This window comes from Rattus rattus, chromosome 3 (genome assembly GCF_011064425.1).
Source record: "Rattus rattus isolate New Zealand chromosome 3, Rrattus_CSIRO_v1, whole genome shotgun sequence".
Classification (NCBI taxonomy): domain Eukaryota; kingdom Metazoa; phylum Chordata; class Mammalia; order Rodentia; family Muridae; genus Rattus; species Rattus rattus.
The window spans coordinates 86,356,103-86,375,224 of record NC_046156.1 but is presented as its reverse complement, the minus strand read 5'-3'; the positions used below and the strand labels follow the sequence as shown (position 1 = coordinate 86,375,224).

At 40.5% G+C, this 19,122-nt stretch overlaps 1 protein-coding gene across 1 annotated transcript in view; it reads right to left on the bottom strand.

Annotated features, from left to right (window-relative positions):
* The window catches only part of Ift80 (intraflagellar transport 80), a 103,046-nt gene that overhangs the window by 32,118 nt on the left and 51,806 nt on the right, over window positions 1-19,122 (bottom strand). The window contains exons 10-13 of the mRNA XM_032898268.1: window positions 12,793-12,911; window positions 8,773-8,847; window positions 4,158-4,321; window positions 259-323 (exon numbers count right to left, since the gene is read on the bottom strand). Of these exons, the coding sequence (XP_032754159.1) occupies window positions 259-323; window positions 4,158-4,321; window positions 8,773-8,847; window positions 12,793-12,911 (423 nt within the window). The remainder of the gene's footprint in view (window positions 1-258; window positions 324-4,157; window positions 4,322-8,772; window positions 8,848-12,792; window positions 12,912-19,122) is intronic.

The window sequence follows — 19,122 nt, the reverse complement described above, 5'->3', positions numbered from 1 at the left end:
AACAAGCAGTAAAAGCCTGGTCGGCAGGCACACACTGGGTCACTCACTCCTGCCCGCACAGACCCTATTTCAGAGTTTCCCTGTCCTTAGTCTTAAGCTTTGGCTTTTATTTATTTATTTATTTGACATAATATGGAAGGTATACACTTATATTTAAATTAAATTAGTGTGTTTTCTTCCTTAAGGGATAGCTATTATTTTAAAAGGAAATGAGCTAAACAGTGGCCATTTATACTAAACACAGCAAATGTTTATTACCTTATGAGAAAGAAGTTTCCCATCCCCTAAGGGTTTTCCAGTTGAAGCCTCAAAGAGGAAGATTACTAGAAAAAAAACAAACAACGGTAGAGCACTAATGAGGGTAGTTTTCAATGGAGCTATCATAATTCTTCAGAATATTACTTAACTTTATGGACCACGGAACTTCTACCAGCCCAGAAAACCAACAACATCAAATTTCTAATTATTAATAAGGTCACATTTTTCATGAGAATAGTAGAACTAAAATGTTTTCCCAAGTGTTAGCAATGGTTAAGGAAAAACCCCATGGTTTCATCAATGGCAAATCCAAGTGTGGATGGAAAGTTAAATTCTGGTCATCTCTAATTTAGTTCTGCATAACAGTCATTTTCACAAAAGAAAATATGCATTAAAACTCATTTATATGATAATATACAAGCTATTTCTATTATACACTCATGTGATAAAATAAATAAATTATCCTGGATTCTTGTCTGGGAGCTCCAAAAGCCCTTAACATTTCTGGAATAACATGAGATTTTTTTGCTATGTTAGTGAGAACAACAGATTTGTTCGTACTTTCTTTACTACAGATAAGGGTCCACAATCAGATGAGCCAAGCAGCAACTAATAGGATGGAGCTTTTAGTCTCTGACTTCTGGGAAGAAGTTATCTAGAGACTAGTTCAGATGAGTGGCCAGTGAGTTAACTAACCATACCATGTAATAAACCCCCAAAGCTCAGCCAGAATAAGCAGCTGACATGGAAAGTGATGGCAAGCTCGTAAACAAAGAGTACCCTCAACTCTGTGGGGTGTAGGAATTCTGAATATTCAGAGTTTGAACAAAATTGTAGTATACCAGGTTTGGGAGGAAATGGATGTCAATAATTGAGATTCTCCATAAACATTAATAAGTTATTACAAATTGATGGCCTTGTAAAGTATTCAACCTAACACCTATCAGCTGGCTTGCCTCAGAACAATGGGGAAGCCATAAGCAACCTACATTTGTTAGAGACACTTGCTTTGGGAGCTCACCTAGTTCTCAGTCCAAGAATTTCCTTGAACTCTTGAAGGAAGGTTCCAAAACTGTGCCTTCCATATTTCTAGTGAACCTTTAAGTTTTAGAATTAACTTAGAGGAAAAAGAGATCAGCTATTACAGTTTGGACCATAACTGACTCCTAAAGCACTGCACTAGAGTTTGGTTGCAGCCTGCCATGCCAGAGACGGGTGCTGGAGTCCAGCGAAGGAAGTCGGGCACCATGGGTGTGCCTCTGGAAGGAGAGTGCGACCCTAACGCTCTTCTCTTTCTCAGCTTCCAGACACCAGGAGATGAGCAGCTCTGCCCTACCTGTGTTCTTCCCACAATGTGCCTCACGTGACCATACACTGAATCTTGATACTGTGAATACAAATAAGCCTTTCTATCTTGTAGTAGCTTCTCTCAGGTAGAGAAAGCTAACTCATGTAAACAAGATGAAGTTTATAAAATATTTACTTTCTATCAGGTGACCATTTTAGAACTATCTCTTGGGTAGTTTTCTTTTCGAAAACTGTTAGCAATGATTTATTTCCCTGAATGCTAGTTAAGAGAACTAACTTCAAAGATTAAAACAGAGACTGAAGGAACACCCATTCAGAGCCTGCCACACATGTGGCCCATACATATACAGCCACCAAACTAGACAAGATGGATGAAGCAAAGAACTGCAGGCTGACAGGAACCGGATCTAGATCTCTCCTTAGAGACACAGCCAGAATACAGCAAATACAGACACGATTGCCAGAAGCAAACCACGGAACTGAGTACGGGACCCCCGCTGAAGGAATCAGAGGGGGAACTGAAGAGCTTGAAGGGGGCCTGAGACCCCATATGTACAACAATGCCAAGCAACCAGAGCTTCCAGGACTAAGCCACTACCTAAAGACTATACATGGACTGACCCTGGACTCTGACCTCATAGGTAGCAATGAATATCCTAGTAAGAGCACCAATGGAAGGGGAAGCCCTGGGTCCTGCTAAGACTGAACCCCCAGTGAACTAGACTATGGGGGGGGAGGGCGGCAATGGGGGGAGGGTTGGGAGGGAATACCCATGGGGAAGGGAGGGGGAGGGGATGTTTGCCCGAAACCGAAAGGAATGGCACCAAATGTATATAAGAAATACTCAAGTTAATAAAAAAATAAAAAAAAAAAAAAGAGAACTAGCTTCCATGATAAAAATCAAAAGACACTTCAATATAAAATAACTTCCCTAGATAACCAGGAGTTAGTTTTAAGACAGGCATTTTACAGGGCTGACAAGTCTATAAAAGGAAATTGCAATGTTTTACTATTCCAAACCACTGTATCACTTCATATCTGTTAGAATGGCTATTTAAAAGCCACAACAAACATGTCAGTGAACGTGGGGAAAATGGAAATTAGAATATTTACTCACTGCTTGCTGTTAGTAGTATGCAAAATGACTGTTTTCCATAGAAAACAGCATAAAGGAACATCAAAAAAGTTAGAACCCCACGTGGTCTAGAAATCCATCACTTGTGGGAAACACTGACTTCAGTGTCTCATATCAGCAGTCTCATGGTCACTGCATCATTACATGCCACAGCCAAAGTGTGGACATAGTCTGATCAGTAGACAAAAACATGTGTGTGGGGGAGGGGTGCATGCCAGAGGGGACTGAGGAGGGGATACAGAACAGTCTCTCTCTCTCTCTCTCTCTCTCTCTCTCTCTCTCTCTCTCTCTCTCTCTCTCTCTCTCTCTCTGATATATCACTTAGCCTTAAGAATGTAAGTCAGAGAGAAAGCCCTGTCCACCTGGAAGATTATCAGGCCAGGTGAAATAAGGTAGCCACCAAAGGACGAATGTTGCATGATTCTACCAATGTAAGGCACCTAAAGTAAGGAATCTTAGAGAAGCAGATAAGAGGACAGTGTTTGCCAGAGCAGGAAAAATAAATGATGTAAAATTTCAGTAATACAAGATGAGCAAGGTCTAAAGGTCTTCCGTACAACACTGCACCCAAGGTAACCAGGTAACACTTGTGAGGAGAAGCTTCATGTTAAGTGTTATCACGAATTAAAGTAGTACATGGGCTGGGTACAGCTTAGTGGTAGGCATTTGCCTAGCATGGAGGAGACTGGGTCTTGCCTACCTCTCTGTCCTCCTCTCCTGTTTGGTTCATGCTGACCCATGGTATAGCCTTCTGTAGTCCCTTTAACATGTCAATCATTCCCACCCCAGGGTCTTTCTGCTTATTTTTGCTGTGACAGTTAGTGCACCCACACTGCCACTCCTCCACTCTGGATTAGTTGCTTCATAGCACGTGTCATTAGCCAACCGATGATTACATATATGTTCACTGACTTTATTGACCACCATTGATAATTTATTTAATCTGGAATATGAATATCTTAATAAAATGGTTTAATATACCATGGCATTGCAAAACATATGTATATATATTAATATGGTGTAGATTTTTACATAAAATTTAAATTATTCATACCTTCCTCTTACTTTATTAGCCTAAAATATTAGTTGGAAAACATATAAACAAAATAAAGGGCACACTGAAGAACAACATTTACCATATTACTACATGAATACAAAGGGAGTATCAAAGAAGCTTAAAAACGTAAGAACACATATTTTAGAATCATAACCTTGAAATAAAATTCTGTGATGAATACATACAGAATTACTTTCCACTGGTCTTGGATGTTGAGACTACATATATTTGTTCTATCAGTATGACAATTTTAATTATTTAGCTCACATTTAAAAGAAATCAGGGAATCATAATTTTCCCACATAAGGTCACTATATTAAAGAGATGAAGAAGTGAAAGCGCATGGGAATCCCATAGCATTCTAAACTGCCTGAGATTTGCACATGACGACGGACTTACTCTTCTCATCGGCTTTGTCTTTTATGGCTATCGTGTCATTACTCAGAGACACAGTCTGAGCGTTCAGGATGTCTGTTCTCATGCCGGGAAACTTTGGAGAAGAAATGAAGCGCCCTTCATAAGAGTGCAGGTAGATACCACCGCCATCCACCAGAAGAAAATGTCTAAAACACCAAAGTTACTTTTAAAAAAATGGAAAGTTACTACATTTTCATTTCTGTATTAAATAAGAGTTAACCCTTGGGGGGATGTAAATCCTAAAATTATAAGTATATCAATAAAGACAAATATTTAAAAACTTGAAAGTGTTTTGTTTTGTCTTTTAAATAGAAGTAGGGGAGGAAGATGACAAGGTCAAAATCTCAAGCCCGTGATTTCATTTACATTATGCCCTTAAGTCATGTCAAACTCATGTTAGATAAAAGTCAGGTGCTGGTTAAAGTCAAAACCAAACATGACTCAGAAATTCCCTTCAGTGCCAGCATGTACTGAAGTGGGCTGCTTCTGGTTTTGACATCATGAGAGACCATCAGCATGTGTGCATACCTGAACACTCATGCACGTTTGACATCATGAGAGACCATCAGCATGTGTGCATACCTGAACACTCATGCACGTTTGACATCATGAGAGACCATCAGCATGTGTGCATACCTGAACACTCATGCACGTTTGACATGATGAGAGACCATCAGCATGTGTGCATATCTGAACACTCATGCATGTTTGACATCATGAGAGACCATCAGCATGTGTGCATATCTGAACACTCATGCATGTTTGACATCATGAGAGATCATCAGCATGTGTGCATACCTGAACACTCATACACGTTTGACATCATGAGAGACCATCAGCATGTGTGCATATCTGAACACTCATGCACGTTTGCAGAGGGCATTCAGGTACAGCTACGTGCATATGCTACAGCCATATCCAAGGCTCTGGATCCAATGCTTTCTTAAACAGTTTATGGCCGATATAGTTTTCATTGAAAATGCACACATATTATAAACAATAAAGAAGACAAAGACCTCTGTACAGAAATCAATTCAAATTGATCTCTACCTAATATAGACCCTGACAGCAAACAAGGGATACATACAGCAAAAAGTTTAAGTAATTTTTCATCCTTGGGGATTGAACCTGGCTTTGGATATGTGAGACGAATGCTCTATCAGTGAGCCATTCACAGAGCTATTAGCTCCCTTTGTGTGTGCATGTATGTGCACCTGTGTGCATGTGTGTGCATGCAGGCATACACAAACTATACAGCTCTCCATATGTGTAGGTCACAAGGCACTCTCAGGTGTTAGCCCTTGCCTTCTACCTTGTTCAGGAAGGAATTCTTTGTGCTATAGAGCTGCACACACCAGGTTAGCTGCCCTACAAGCCTTAGAGGTTCTCCTATCTCTAGCCCCCACTCACCACAGGAAGGCTGGAATTACAGATGGCCACTACAGTACTCTGCTCACTTGGGGTCTGCACTCTGATCCTCAGATTTGTGTGATAAGCGTTATGTCCAGGAAGCAATCTCTCCAACCCCCAACTCACGTTTGATGAACATTTTATTTCAAATTACACAATGCTCTTGTTCTTTTGGGGGAACAGGGGAAAAGATGAGAAACAGGGTCTTTGTAGCCCCGGCTGTCCTTAACTTTTTGGTTGGCCTCAAACTCACAGAGATCCATGTGCCTTTGCCTGAAAAGTACTGAGATTAAAGGTGTGTGCATGCCTGGCTCTCCTTCTGTTTCAAATCCTGTCTACCGTGTACATTCATGTCTGTCTACTTATTTTAAATACACTTTCTAGAAGCTCACTGCAGGATCAAAGAGCACAGAACTTTTAAAATGAAATTGGTGGATGTATACTACAACTATATTTGTACTTCTAATGAATACAAAACTTGCTTTCTTTGTTTTTACACTGTACAAAAATCAATCCAAAATAGACCAAACTCCTCAGTGTAGACCTGTTATTTTGAAACTTATACAAACTTAGGAAAATTACATTGAGATAGAGCCACAGGCCAGAACTCTCTGAAAAGGACTCCAAGAAACCAGAAAATAATGAGGATTGGCAAAGTGGGGGTGGGAGGATAGCTGCTGGTAATGTACCTGTCTTGGAAGTATGAGGACCTAAGTTCAGATCCTTGGCACGTAAAGCACTGGGCACAGCAGTGCGCTCCTGCAATCCCAGCTCAAGGGTGGTGAAGACATGAGTGCCTGGCTCCCTGGCCGGGCAGCCAAATGGGAAGCTCCAGAATCAGTGAAAGACTCTATTGAAATATGGAACAGGAAAGCCAAGGAGGCCTCAACCCTACACAAACAACTACAGGCAACTAAGGAATGCTGAGAGTGGGAGAAATTGTCTTTCTCAAGGAAAAGCACATCAACTGGTTGTCCAATAACCAATGGTCATTCCTGAAACTATACCTACAAGTAACAGTATACAAATACACACACACACACACACACACATACACACACACACACACACCAACACCACCACCAACACCAACACCAACACTACCACTACCACCACCACCAGCACCACCACCAGCACCACCACCACTACCACCACCACCACCAACAATTAATGAAAAAAGGCCATGGATTTGAAAGAGAGCAAAGAGGAGTATATTGGAAGGGTTTGCAGGGAGGAAAAAGGAAGGGAGAAATGATGTAATTACATTATGACCTCAAAAGAAATAATAAAAAGGTAAGGTAGAGAACATTAGATGAAGACACCAGGCGTGAACTCTGGCCTTCATGCACACAAATGTGCACATGCACACGAATATGTACACATAACACACCTACTCCCACATACACACCCTTACACACACATACAAACAAACAGACAAACTGAGCAATGGAGGAAGACACCCAATGGTAATCTCTGGCCTACACACATGCATGTGTACCTGCACATGTGCACGCACACACATGCACACAAATGCCACCACACTCAGCACTGCAAGCATTTCTTATTATAAATAAGACATCAGCTTTTAAACTTCTAATGGAAATACTGTTTCAATGGGTAAAGGTCTGACTATAGAAATAAGATCAGAGGCAGGCAGTAACTAAGTTATCTTTTATATAATTATTTATGCCATCAATATATACTTACACTATAAACATAGTCAATAAACTTATAAACAATATACACATTTATTTGGAATAAAAGACTGAGAAATAGGGCCTTTAGATAACTGACCTTTAGGTAACCTTTTAAATGGCAAAGTGACTTATATTTGAAAATTATGATAGAAGTAGATCATGTTTCATTTCATTAAATAGATGACAAAGTTTGATGCTACACTTTCTTGATTACCCAGGATCACCATTATGATAACCATGTCCTTTGGCTTTCTCTTCCTGTCCCAGTCACTAGCGCCCCACAGCATGGGTCCTGTTGTACGTTACTTACAGAAACCTCTGGGCTGGAGAACGTGCTAAAGAGCTGCACGAAGGCTGCCCACATGACCGGAGAGGATGAGTTCCAGTGTGGTCTGATGCAGAGGTCTTACGTACATCTGTTCAGGTAAAACAACTACACTCCACACTTCATTAAGTCTCACTGTGTAGTCTCACTGCATTGGCCAGAACGCACAGGAGTTATTGGAGTAGCTTTTCTAAGTTTCATTCAGAAGGGGATCACTGTCCTTAATAAATCGATTGTCATTTTTATTTTTAAATTGTGGCTTCTAGAGTAACAGCTAGTCCTAATTCCCTCAAACATATCACTGAGAGTTTCTTAGTCTTGTATCACTAAAGAACTTGCCAGAAAATCCTACTTTTCAGTTTTAGGAGTAGGCTCATGAAATCAATGCATTTCCACCAACATTTAAAACTGGAAGCAGAGCTGGGGTACAGCTCAGTCTCAAAGTATGGACTGCGCACATGCGAAGCCTGGGCTCTGTCTCTGATGCCAGGGAGAAAAAGGAGGAGGGTGAAGGACAGTGGAGCACTGAAGCACTGCCGACCATTCGTCCTCACCTACAACACTCTACATTCATAGACCTTTCCCAACATTTAAAGCTACTAATCTAACAAATTGATTTTTAATTTTAAATATATTGAATGTTAATATATATAAAACCTACATGTTACCTTCAATATCTTTATAAGAATATAAAGAAATTCTGAGAATAAAATTTAATTACTACTGATCTACTTTTTAAAAATTATGAAACACATAATAGAAAAAGACTAATACCAAATGATTACTTTGCGAGATTTTTAAAAATACGATTTATTTTTATCTGACATAAGAATGAGTGATTTTGGGGTTGGAGATTTAGCTCAGCAGTAGAGCGCTTGCCTAGCAAGTGCCCTGGGTTCGGTCCTCAGCTTGAGGGGGGGCGGGGGAGGGTGTGAGTGATTTTCCTGCATGTCTATGACATGCATGCAGTTCCTATGGAGGCCATAAGAGGGCACTGGATCCCCTTGGAGCAAGTTACAGAGGCTGTGTGTGAGCCAGCATGTGGATGCTGGGAACTGATCCTGCAAGTCCTCTCTCCTGCCCTTGTGAGATATTTTACAGAGTATTTTACTGCTAATGAGCTCTCTTAACCCTAAATCCAATAGTTAAAATATAAACAAATTACCTTTCTGCCTGCAGAATTAAACTAACAGTTCCTTCTTTGAGATCAAATATAAGTGGTGTATTCCAGTTCTTCGTACTAAAAAATGAAAAAGAATTTTAGCATTTCAAACATTAAACACATTTTAATAAGCAAGCAGTTACTCGTCTTAAATAGTAAGTTTAATTTCACAAATTATCATGTATCATATGTATTTCTATTAAGGCACTTTTAACACATTTCTCTCAGGTTATTCACATGTCAGAAACAATCCTCAAGTAAAAAGCAGAGATTCTGTGTCTCCAGCAACTTACACAGCAAGCTTCCAATAAGTGCTCACTGGAGATTCTAGTACATGAATTAGGAATCCTAAGAATAAGTCCTTCTTGGCTGTCTATTATTGGGCAGGCCATCTAATATGTATCATCTGAAAAACAACAGCAGCATAGCATCCTGAAGATGGATTAGGCAAATCTGGATTAAATGTCAGGCTGCGACATGTCCAGGCGTATGACATTAGCAAGCTTAGCTTGCGTTAAGCCGGTGTCTTCATTGAGGATAATGAAGAGCTGTCTGAGTGTCTGACAAAGAACTTAGTGATAGGGTGATGGCCCCAGGCATGGTGCACACCTTTAATCCTAACACTCGAGAGGCAGAGTCAGGTGAATCTCTAAAGTGAGTTCTAGGCCAGTCAAATCTGCATCATGAGACCCTGCCTAAAACAAAAACAAAAACAAATATAACATGTTCAACATGATTAATTATTTTTCCTATAGATCTCTCAGTGTTTTTGTTGGATTAAAACATTATTTCTGTAAAGTGCTCTAAAAAATGTAAGCTATGACCATGCTTACTCAATAAAGTGATAAGTAGAAGCACAAATAATTCCTCTTATTTTTAATAGGACAACATGATTCAAAGAACTGGGAAAGAGGTAGACATGGTAACTAGTAATCCTAGCACTCAGCAGTCAGAGGCAGGGGGATGACTATGAGCTCAAGATCAACTTGGACTACACAATGAATATTAGACCAGCTTGGATTAGAGACACCTGCTTTAAACAACCAAAAACAAAACAAAACTGGGAAGAGCAAAGAAACATCTACAACTGAAGTTGTTTCATATTTAAATGTTTTATTATTCTCAATAACTTTCATAGAATTGATTCTGGTTTTTTGAGACACAGTCTTGAACTAGCCTAGATAGTCTTGCTGTCTAGTAGAGTTCTAGGCTGTTCTTGAACTAGCTCTCTAGGTGCTGATGGCCTTAGACCCTTTTGTCTCTGCCTTCCAAGTGTTGGGGTTATAGGCAGTCATCACTTACCCTTCTACTATGAGACTATGCACACATGTGCGGCTCTGCATAGCTTTTGACTTGGGTGCTAGAAATTGAACTCAGCTCCTCATGCTTGCACAGGAAGCTCTCTTACCCACTGAGCCATCCCCCGACACCCTCCCCATCCCTTAAAGAGATTAAGCTTCGTTTTCACATCAGGGAGATAGAAAAGAGGAAGACTGCAGAGAGTAGGTCTACTGTGTACAAAGAAGTGCTGGCTGGCTCCTGCAGCAAGTGTGTGCATACACATAGCAAAACAACAAAATGTAGCAGTTTTGTTAGAAATGGCGACTCAAAATTAGTGCCAGTAGTCAGTCTGATAAAGTAAGTGTGTTTGTATTTCAGGACAAAGCACAATATCCTTCCTTAGTTGCTAGAATTTACCTTCATCCTCTACCTAGTGAGCTAATCAGAAAAGTAGTGGTTTATGAGGCTTCTGGAAATGTCCTTGTAGGGGTGGGGATGGAGCTCAGGGGTGGGGCGCTTGCCTAGCATGTGTGAAACCTAGACTCAATCTCCAGTGCTGAAAAAGAAAGAGGAAAAAATCCCTCTTAGAATTATCGATAATGTCTCACAATTGCGATCTAATATAAACGTCATGGAAATATAAATGCCCTAAGCTAAGAGGCTGAGAAAAAGGAGGGTTTCTAAGACTTACTTGAAAAATTAAGCAAGAATGTAATATGCCATTTTTCGGTATTAGTTTCTTTTACCAGATTTCTTTCTATAAATTTAAGTATATTAATGTTCATTTTTAAACTATATATTATAAATAAAAAGGCAACCATAGTTAAGAACTTACAATCAAACTTCAGTAATAAAGTTAGATAATTTAACCTGGGGCCAGGTTACTCTCCGTGTGCTTAAGCTCTTCATCGTGTAAAGTAGGAATCATACTAATGACGAGCATAGAACAGTGTGGCGAACCCTCCATCTAACCATAGCTGTTACGACCTAAATCACTAACTTCTGACGTCACGACACGGGCTCTGGTGCACCGTCTCAGCGCTGTGCGTTCCTGCACCGATACACTGTACTTCATTCACATTCATAAGTATTGGCACTTGGTATCTTACCATATATCTTAACAACCAGAAAGTAGAAACAAAGAGAGACAAAGAAGACAGTCTGACACTGTCCCACACAATGCAGTATGAGGAGAATAAGGTAACTAAAAAAAATAACATAACCTCTGACAACCCTCCAGCTTCAAGCAGTGTGTTCTTGTCACTGCCACCAGAAAACTAAATCCCTTAGTACGGATTTGGCTAATCACATTATCTACAAAATGAACAAAAATTTAAACAGAGGAACTTGCCTTCATTTTTCTTAACCCACTGAGAATTAATTAAAAATGCGTCTGCCCTAAATATTGTTCTTCTATGTTACATTCTCTTCCCTATATCATGGCTGTCTGGTTAAGTATCTGTTTTGGTTTTCCCTAAATCACCTTCCTGCTGTCATCTAATATAACACTGAGCCGCTTCTTTCTCCCCTCTGCTGTGTCTCCCCCTCGGTACTCCTGACACGGCTGCCACAGAGCTGCAGATTCTCACTAGTTGCAGACTTATACCTATGAAGCGGGACCTGGAGCACTTGTCAGTGAGATTCCAAATCCGTACATTATGGATTACTGGGCCTTAGGATATCAAAGCAATACTAAACTTTATATGCTTCAATTCATTTCTTTATTCAAAATAAAGTCACTTGCAAGGTAACTACCATATGTTGAGCTAAGCACTGGGAAAACAGTCTCTATCCCCTTATTTATTAAATGGTCCAACCATAAATACACTGTAGTGTAAAACCAAGCACAATTTTTTAATGTCCTTGACAAAAACTCCAGAGGGTACGAGTGGTTTTTGAGTTTTCCGGAGAGTTCAGATGGCAGGATGTAAAAGCTGGCTTGTACTACTTACCGTAAGGACTCTGGAAGTTGACTATTAAATATGACCACTGCCTAATAAATGCTCATCCCGCCAGCTTCACTTGCCCAGCTTGTCATACGCATTGCAAGTTATTTGCATCCACCGCCACTATGTGGCTATAATAGTACGCACTGGTGCCTTTGGCCTCTCGTCTCCTCGTGCAGCAAGCTCGCACTGATAACTAACATTGGTCTACGTCATCATAATCATAGACTGTCAATCAGCGCTGTCTGCTTCCAGACAGCTCCCTGTGCAGTGCTTATGAGCGCAGCAATACCAAGTGTGATTTAGGTTTCCAGGCAAGTTCTTGGTGCATTAATTACCATTCTAGTAAGGAGGACACTGACCGAATTTTTCACTGTTTCTGGACAACTCCAGGTCATCAGTGCATTTACAGTTACTGTATTTCCATGTCTTTACTGAATCCTTCCAGCCTGCCAGCCATCCTGTTAGTGAATCTGCTGACCCCTCAGCCACCCTAAGCCTTGGAATTTGAGTTAAGATTCTACCCAAGTCTTCAGAGCTGTAAGGAAACCACATCACACAGGATGTTTCCAGCTTTAAAAGTGAGCGTTAACCTCTGACACACAAACCTTATTACCTTGATTTTCACTGAATACAGATCAGGGGTTTTCCTCATTTCTTGGTCTGAAATACGGTGCTAATCAGTAGTTTTGAGAAAGTTACGGTTAAACCAAACTGTGTTGATATGAAAACTTGAAAATAAATCTCTCATCCCTGACAAAACGTCTGTATTTTCAGGAAATGCAAAGGTGCTTACGAGAACACGTAGCACTGGAGAGACGTAGAAACAACCAAGTGTGCATGGTTCAGGGACGCCTTAATGACTCTGTCCCGGAACTCCAGCAAATCCACGGCATCATTGAGAACATTGCGAACCTAGGCAAGGAAGCACAAGGGAAAGACAAATAAACAAAAATTGTTTTTAAAAAAATCATAAATTTAAACAGATAAGCTAGAATTATTTTAGAATGCATAAAATTCAATGTACTTTTAATTAGCTAAATATATAAAAAATAATTCATCTAGGCATAAACTGATATGCTTTGGTATAGAAATCAACCAAGAAGGTCTATATACATAAAAAAATCTCTTAGAAATAAATAGAAAAGACCTATAAGGATTTTTCATCTTCATGCCAAACCAAGTGATGTAGGCATGGGATGAAGTTAGAAACACTCCAGCGCCGAGATGCAGCTAGAGAAGGGTGACATATACGAGCTGGAAAGAGACCATATGACTTCTCTCCAAAAGAGTAAGAATAGCTCTGTTTTCGTTAGACTTTACTTCAAATTTTAAGTTTTAAACAAAGAGATGATTGCCATAAAAATCAAAAGTGGAGGAGATACTGGTTTTATAAAGAAGTGTAAAGACTGTACAGGGAAGAAGAACCATGCACAGAGGAGGGAAAGCACTTCCATATGAGAGAACGGGTAGTAAAGAAGGTTAAGAAGCAACTGGAGCCAGGCGTGGTGATGCAGGCCTTTATCCCCAACACATGGGGAGCAGAGACAGTGTTGGAAGCCAGCCTGGTCTGCAAAGTGACTTCCAGGATAGGCAGGAGTGCACAGAGAGACCCTGAACCCCTGCACCCGTCTCCCCCCAAAGCAACTGGAAAGGGGAAACTCAAAGCACTTCCTGGGGAAGAGAGTAAGCCTGCTCTATGCATGACCTCCTTCAGAAGGGGGCTTGAAGTTGCTTTAATCTGACATAGCTTGCATGAACCAACTAGCACCCGCTGTCCTTTATATCATCCCGTTACTGGGTACCTGAGCTGAGTCCCCACAACCAGTCCATCCCCACCATTATCTTACACCCTGCTTTAAAGGACTTGCACTGACTTGTCCATGCTTATTTTCCTCTCTTGTCAGTCCCTCTGGGAGCTAACCTCCTGATTACACTCATTAGTTCTGGGTCTATGTAGTCACCACTAACTACTGGATTAAAAGCTCTCTGGGCAGAATTGACATCAGCACTAACTTCACTGAGCATTTTCTAGCCCCATTCACTTTCCTGGAAGAGTTCATAATTTCATTTTCTTTACAGCTGAATAAAATTCCATTGTGGAAAAAAAAAAGGTCTTACAAATGTTTAGAGCAGACAAGATTGCAAGGATTCTAGCATTTGGCCACACTGTCAAAAGTTTTTAAGTCAATGGACAAACTATAATAAATCAAGAAAGAAGGGGGATGGGTCAAGCTCTCTAAGCTCTGGGTGAGACCCAGAGGCATAAGGCAGCAGGCTTATGGAGTGAAGAATCAGGAAAACAACACAACGATGCCCACAGACCCTCCTCGTTCTTTAGGCCCTCCTCTAGACAGTATCAGTTTTTTCTAGCAATGCAAAGCTTTAATAAACAATTAAGTGAAAGAAAGACAGGAAGTCACATTCTTCTAAGAACAGCTTCAATTTTCTGTGTTGAGTGTTTATGGCCCCCTCAACTCCTGTCGTGAGGTCCTCAGGAAATCAATTCATGCCTTTAAAAAGAGGTTCTTGCTCTCAAGTGAGGACACAATAAAAAAGTTCCAGCTATGAGACAGAGTGTGCCCCGTTTGGACACTAAATCTACTGGCTTCTTGGTCTTGGACTTCACAGCTTCTAGAATTGTAAAGGAAACAAACCCACTGTTTACAAACCACCAGGCTCTGGTGTTCCACACGGCCGCCTGACAGCCTGGCCAGTGCCACATATTTGTCCCCAAATATCCTCATGACACGAGGAGCCAGTAAAAGTACATACACATACACTCTTGGTCACAGCATTTTCAGTTCTAAATCCTACCTCAGAGATGTATAAGCAAAACCATAGGGGTTGGGGATTTAGCTCAGTGGTAGAGCGCTTGCCTAGCAAGCGCAAGACCCTGGGTTCGGTCCCCAGCTCTGAAAAAAAGAAAAGAAAAGAAAAACAAAACAACAACTATAGAGCTCCACCGGTGCAGGCTGCTTACCACAGCACTATCAACAGCAGCAAAAGCTAGACACAGCAGACACCTGCCAGCAGCTCAGCAAAGCACAGTGCAGTCACACACGCAGTGTGACTGGAAAACAAAGCACAGCGCCATAAAGGGTCAATACAAGGCACAGAGCAGCACTGTAGTATGCTATCTTCTATCCCAAAGTGGAAGGATGTTTACATAGTGGGCAAGCTTGCGTTTCTGAAAACAAAAATATTAATTAGAACTCAATAACACATGAATAACTTTCCTATATATAGAAAGTTAATGACTTTGAGAATCAAATTTTTCTTTTAAAAGTAAGGACAGCAAATAAAAACTAAAATCTCTGCAACCTTGAGATGAAGTAGGACTTCTCAGTATGAATTCATGATTTACTTCTATCCATGAAAACCAAATCCTTGTGTCTACAAGTCATGATCACTCAGCACCAATGAATGCATGGAGCACCTGAATTTAGTCTCTATACCAGCACGTCTTCCAGCAGAAGCAAGGCCTTCCTGGGAAAACGGCTGACTGAACGATGGTGCAGTAGATCAGGCTAGAACAAGCACCTCAGCCATAAGAGCGAATTGAGAGTGCATGGTAATTGCTTTTACAGTTTTACAACCATGGCAAATCCGTTCTATGCTCAGTGGGAAGATGTGCACATTATTCTGTCCAATGCAGGACTCTCAATTAGGCTCTTGATGCTTATCACCTTATACGTGTCATGAGGACATGCATTGACTATCTTGTCACCCCAGAAAGCAAGGAAGCCACTGAAATCACATCAAAACAAGTAAAAGCCATTGGCCAAAGACATAACAATTTGAGCTTGAAAGAAAATAATGACATCAGTGGGTTGAAACATGTCAAAAGTGTTGAAGTTGGGGCTGGAAAGATGGACAGATAGTTGAGTACATACTGTTCTTAAGAGGACCAGCACCCATGCTTAGGTTTCTTACAACCTGTTCTAACAACATTCCAGGTCATCCAACACCCCCTTTTGGTCTCACAGACAGCCATCATAGGCATAGGAACACAAACATACAGACACATAATTTAAAAAATAGTTTCAAATGTTAACATCTGCATGTTTATAATGAAAACATCAACAATCAAAAATTTGTAAATAAAGGAAAATAATCCAGCATTTGTCTCATTTCTGAGGAACCAGATAGTTGATAAGACTAAATCCTTTCCAGAAAAACTCCAGCTGATAAACATGGGAAATGCTGGAATTACAGTATAAGCATGTTGCAGCCTTTACAGAGAGCTGGTTGTAAACGACTGTGGTCAATGGCTTCTAAATACACTTAGGTAAGACACCCAGCAGGATCCCTTAGGACAGATGGATCAGGCTTACTGTACCTGGACATAATGAAGAATCTTAACACTCATAGAGACAAGCAGACACACGTGCCTTTTGAAAGGACACAGCAGGGAATGCATGGCATCATCCTACAAACTATTTTATAAATATCAATACTCAGAAATACTTTTTTTGAGACAGGGTCTCATGTTATCTCCAGCTGAACTCTAAGTAGCGAAAGATTACCTCAAACTGTTAACTCTCCTGTGTCCAACTCAAGCGTGCCAGGGCTCAGGCCTGGGCCACCACACCTGGTTTATATGGTCCTAGAGATAAAACCCAGCACTGTGAGGCAAGCAGTCTAAGAACTACCACAAATACAACTGTTCTCATTTAAAATCGCCTCAGGTATTTATCACAGCACATGAAGTCTGACTGGCACGAGGGAGCTGTGGAAGAAGCAATGGTCTCTGGAAGAGGCTATATCTCATATACTCAACAGTGGGGGTGGGAGGGGACAGTCACAGCAGAGATAACTAAAATACACTGCATGTTTTTATGAAATTGTCAAAGAAGCAGCATATTTTAAGAAGGAATGTAGAGAATGTTTGAGTGTATGTGTGACACCATTGTCACTAGAAGTCTTAGTCCCCAGAAACCTTCCTAAAGACCCAGAAGTCTCTCTTCTCTTAGAAACACTTCCAGGCTAGGAGAATGGTTTTAGGAAATGATTCCTGAAAGGACAGTCTTCAGTAGAATGATTTGAAAACTTATTTATTCTTATTTTATATGCATCTGTGTTTTGCTTGCATATTTATTTGTGTGCGAGTGTAAGATCCCATGGAATTAGAGTTATAGACAGTTGTGAGCTGCCATGTGGGTGCTGGGAATTGAACCTGGATCCTCTGATAGAGCAGTCAATGAATGCTCTTAACCGCTGAGCCATTTCTCCAGACCTAGAGTGATTTTTTTTAAAAAAGAATTTAAGGAACGGTATTAGTTTCCTTAGGACAACATGAGATGCTGTGAAATAAGCTGATGGCTAATAATCCCTTAAGAAAACATAAATATATTAAGAAAATATTAAAATAAAAATATTCCATATTTCTAAAAGTCCTGCTATTACTCAAATTATCATAAGCTTCTTAAAATCCATATTTCCTATAGTTTGCTAAGAAAGAGTATCCATTTTTTGTCAATAATAGAACCCATCTGTTAATGAAATATCCCAGTCATAACAGCAAAACTAAAGATACCAAAATCTTAAGACTTCAACATTGTTGAATCTCAGCCAGGCATGGGGCACAGGTCTTTAATCCCAGCACTTGGGAGGCAGAGGCAACAGATTGCTTTGAGCTCAAGGCCAGCCTGGTCTACAGAAGAAGTTCCAGAACTACATAGTGAGACTCTTTCTCAAAACAACAAAAATAAAAAGGAAAAGGAATCTCACACAACAATGGCTTATAATAGATTTTAAAATGTGTCCATTACTCTGTTCAGTTCTAGTCTTCTCCAGGATTCCTCCTTAATACTTCTATTAACTTATATTTCCTCATAATATTTAGATGTTTCCGTTTGATATAAATAAAATTTCCTCAACATTCACTTAGCCCTCCACTTGACTCTGCCGGCAGCAGTAGCGACCATTCACTGTCATTTCATTGTCACAATCTCCTCTAATCCTCATTATTCACAAGAAACAGAAGGGAGAGGATCAGACGCACATCCTGAATGTCGGCAGCTAACGAACATCAATCTGTACTCCGTGCCAAAATGTGGATAGCAGCAAAGAAACGCAGGCCCGCTGCCCAAGGTCTGCCTCGTCTCCCACACCCGCCACCCTAGGCCCTTCCAGACCAAGATATCAGCTTTCTCTTTTGGAACAAATTATCTGTTGGAATGCAGCCCGCTGTACAAGAGATAGATGAAGAAGTCTTCTCATCCTAACCTCTACTGCGTCCCAGGAAAGCTGACATTGAGAAGACAGACACTGGCTAATAGCAGCTGCCAGGTCAAGGTCTACATTAACAGCAACAACCCAACGCTGTCTACAGCTTTTTACTACGTAAACACAGTCAACCACAGTTCTACTGCACATCTAAAGCAGCTATAAAACTGCAAACCTTACAAGTAAAAGTTGTGATTACTCACTCTTTATGGAAACCCTGTCACGTCCAACAAAAGAAGGTAAGTTGCTAAGAACTACAGTCCCCCATAAGAGAATCCTCCAACACGTCTGAAAGGTACTTCATAAAAAGGCACACTGGGGTGCCAAACTGACAAATATACAGCTCCCTTGCTGTGGTGCAATGGTCTGACCAGAGTGACTCTAAGGCAGAGGGGTTTATTTGAGCTCCCAACTCAAGAGAACAGTCCCCCTGGCTGGGAAGCAAAGGCAATAAATAGCAGCTTGAAGCAACTGGTTACACCATACCCAGAAGGAGAGGCAGAGAGTGATGGAGAGATCCTGAGCTCCGTTCACTTCCCTGTCTTACTCCAGGGAAATGGTGCCACCCACAGTAAGTGGCTCTTCCCAACTAAATTAACCTAAATCAATTTGTATTAATGTACAGAGTAGTTTTAAAACACTAACCTAGGAGGGACAATAGAACAGAAAACAAATGTTTCATTTGGTGCTGTGCTCCTCATTACTTAGCATAGCACCTGGAAAGCAGTCCTCTAACTCATAAGTATCCAATGGATAAAGAAGGGATAGTACTAAGAAAGAATACTGAATAGGTCCAACTCAACAAACACACTGCTTTATAATCACAGAGAGTGTAACTCTTTATAAATTAAAACGCTTTCTAGTTCTATTTAATTTATTAACTCTGCTTCTAAGG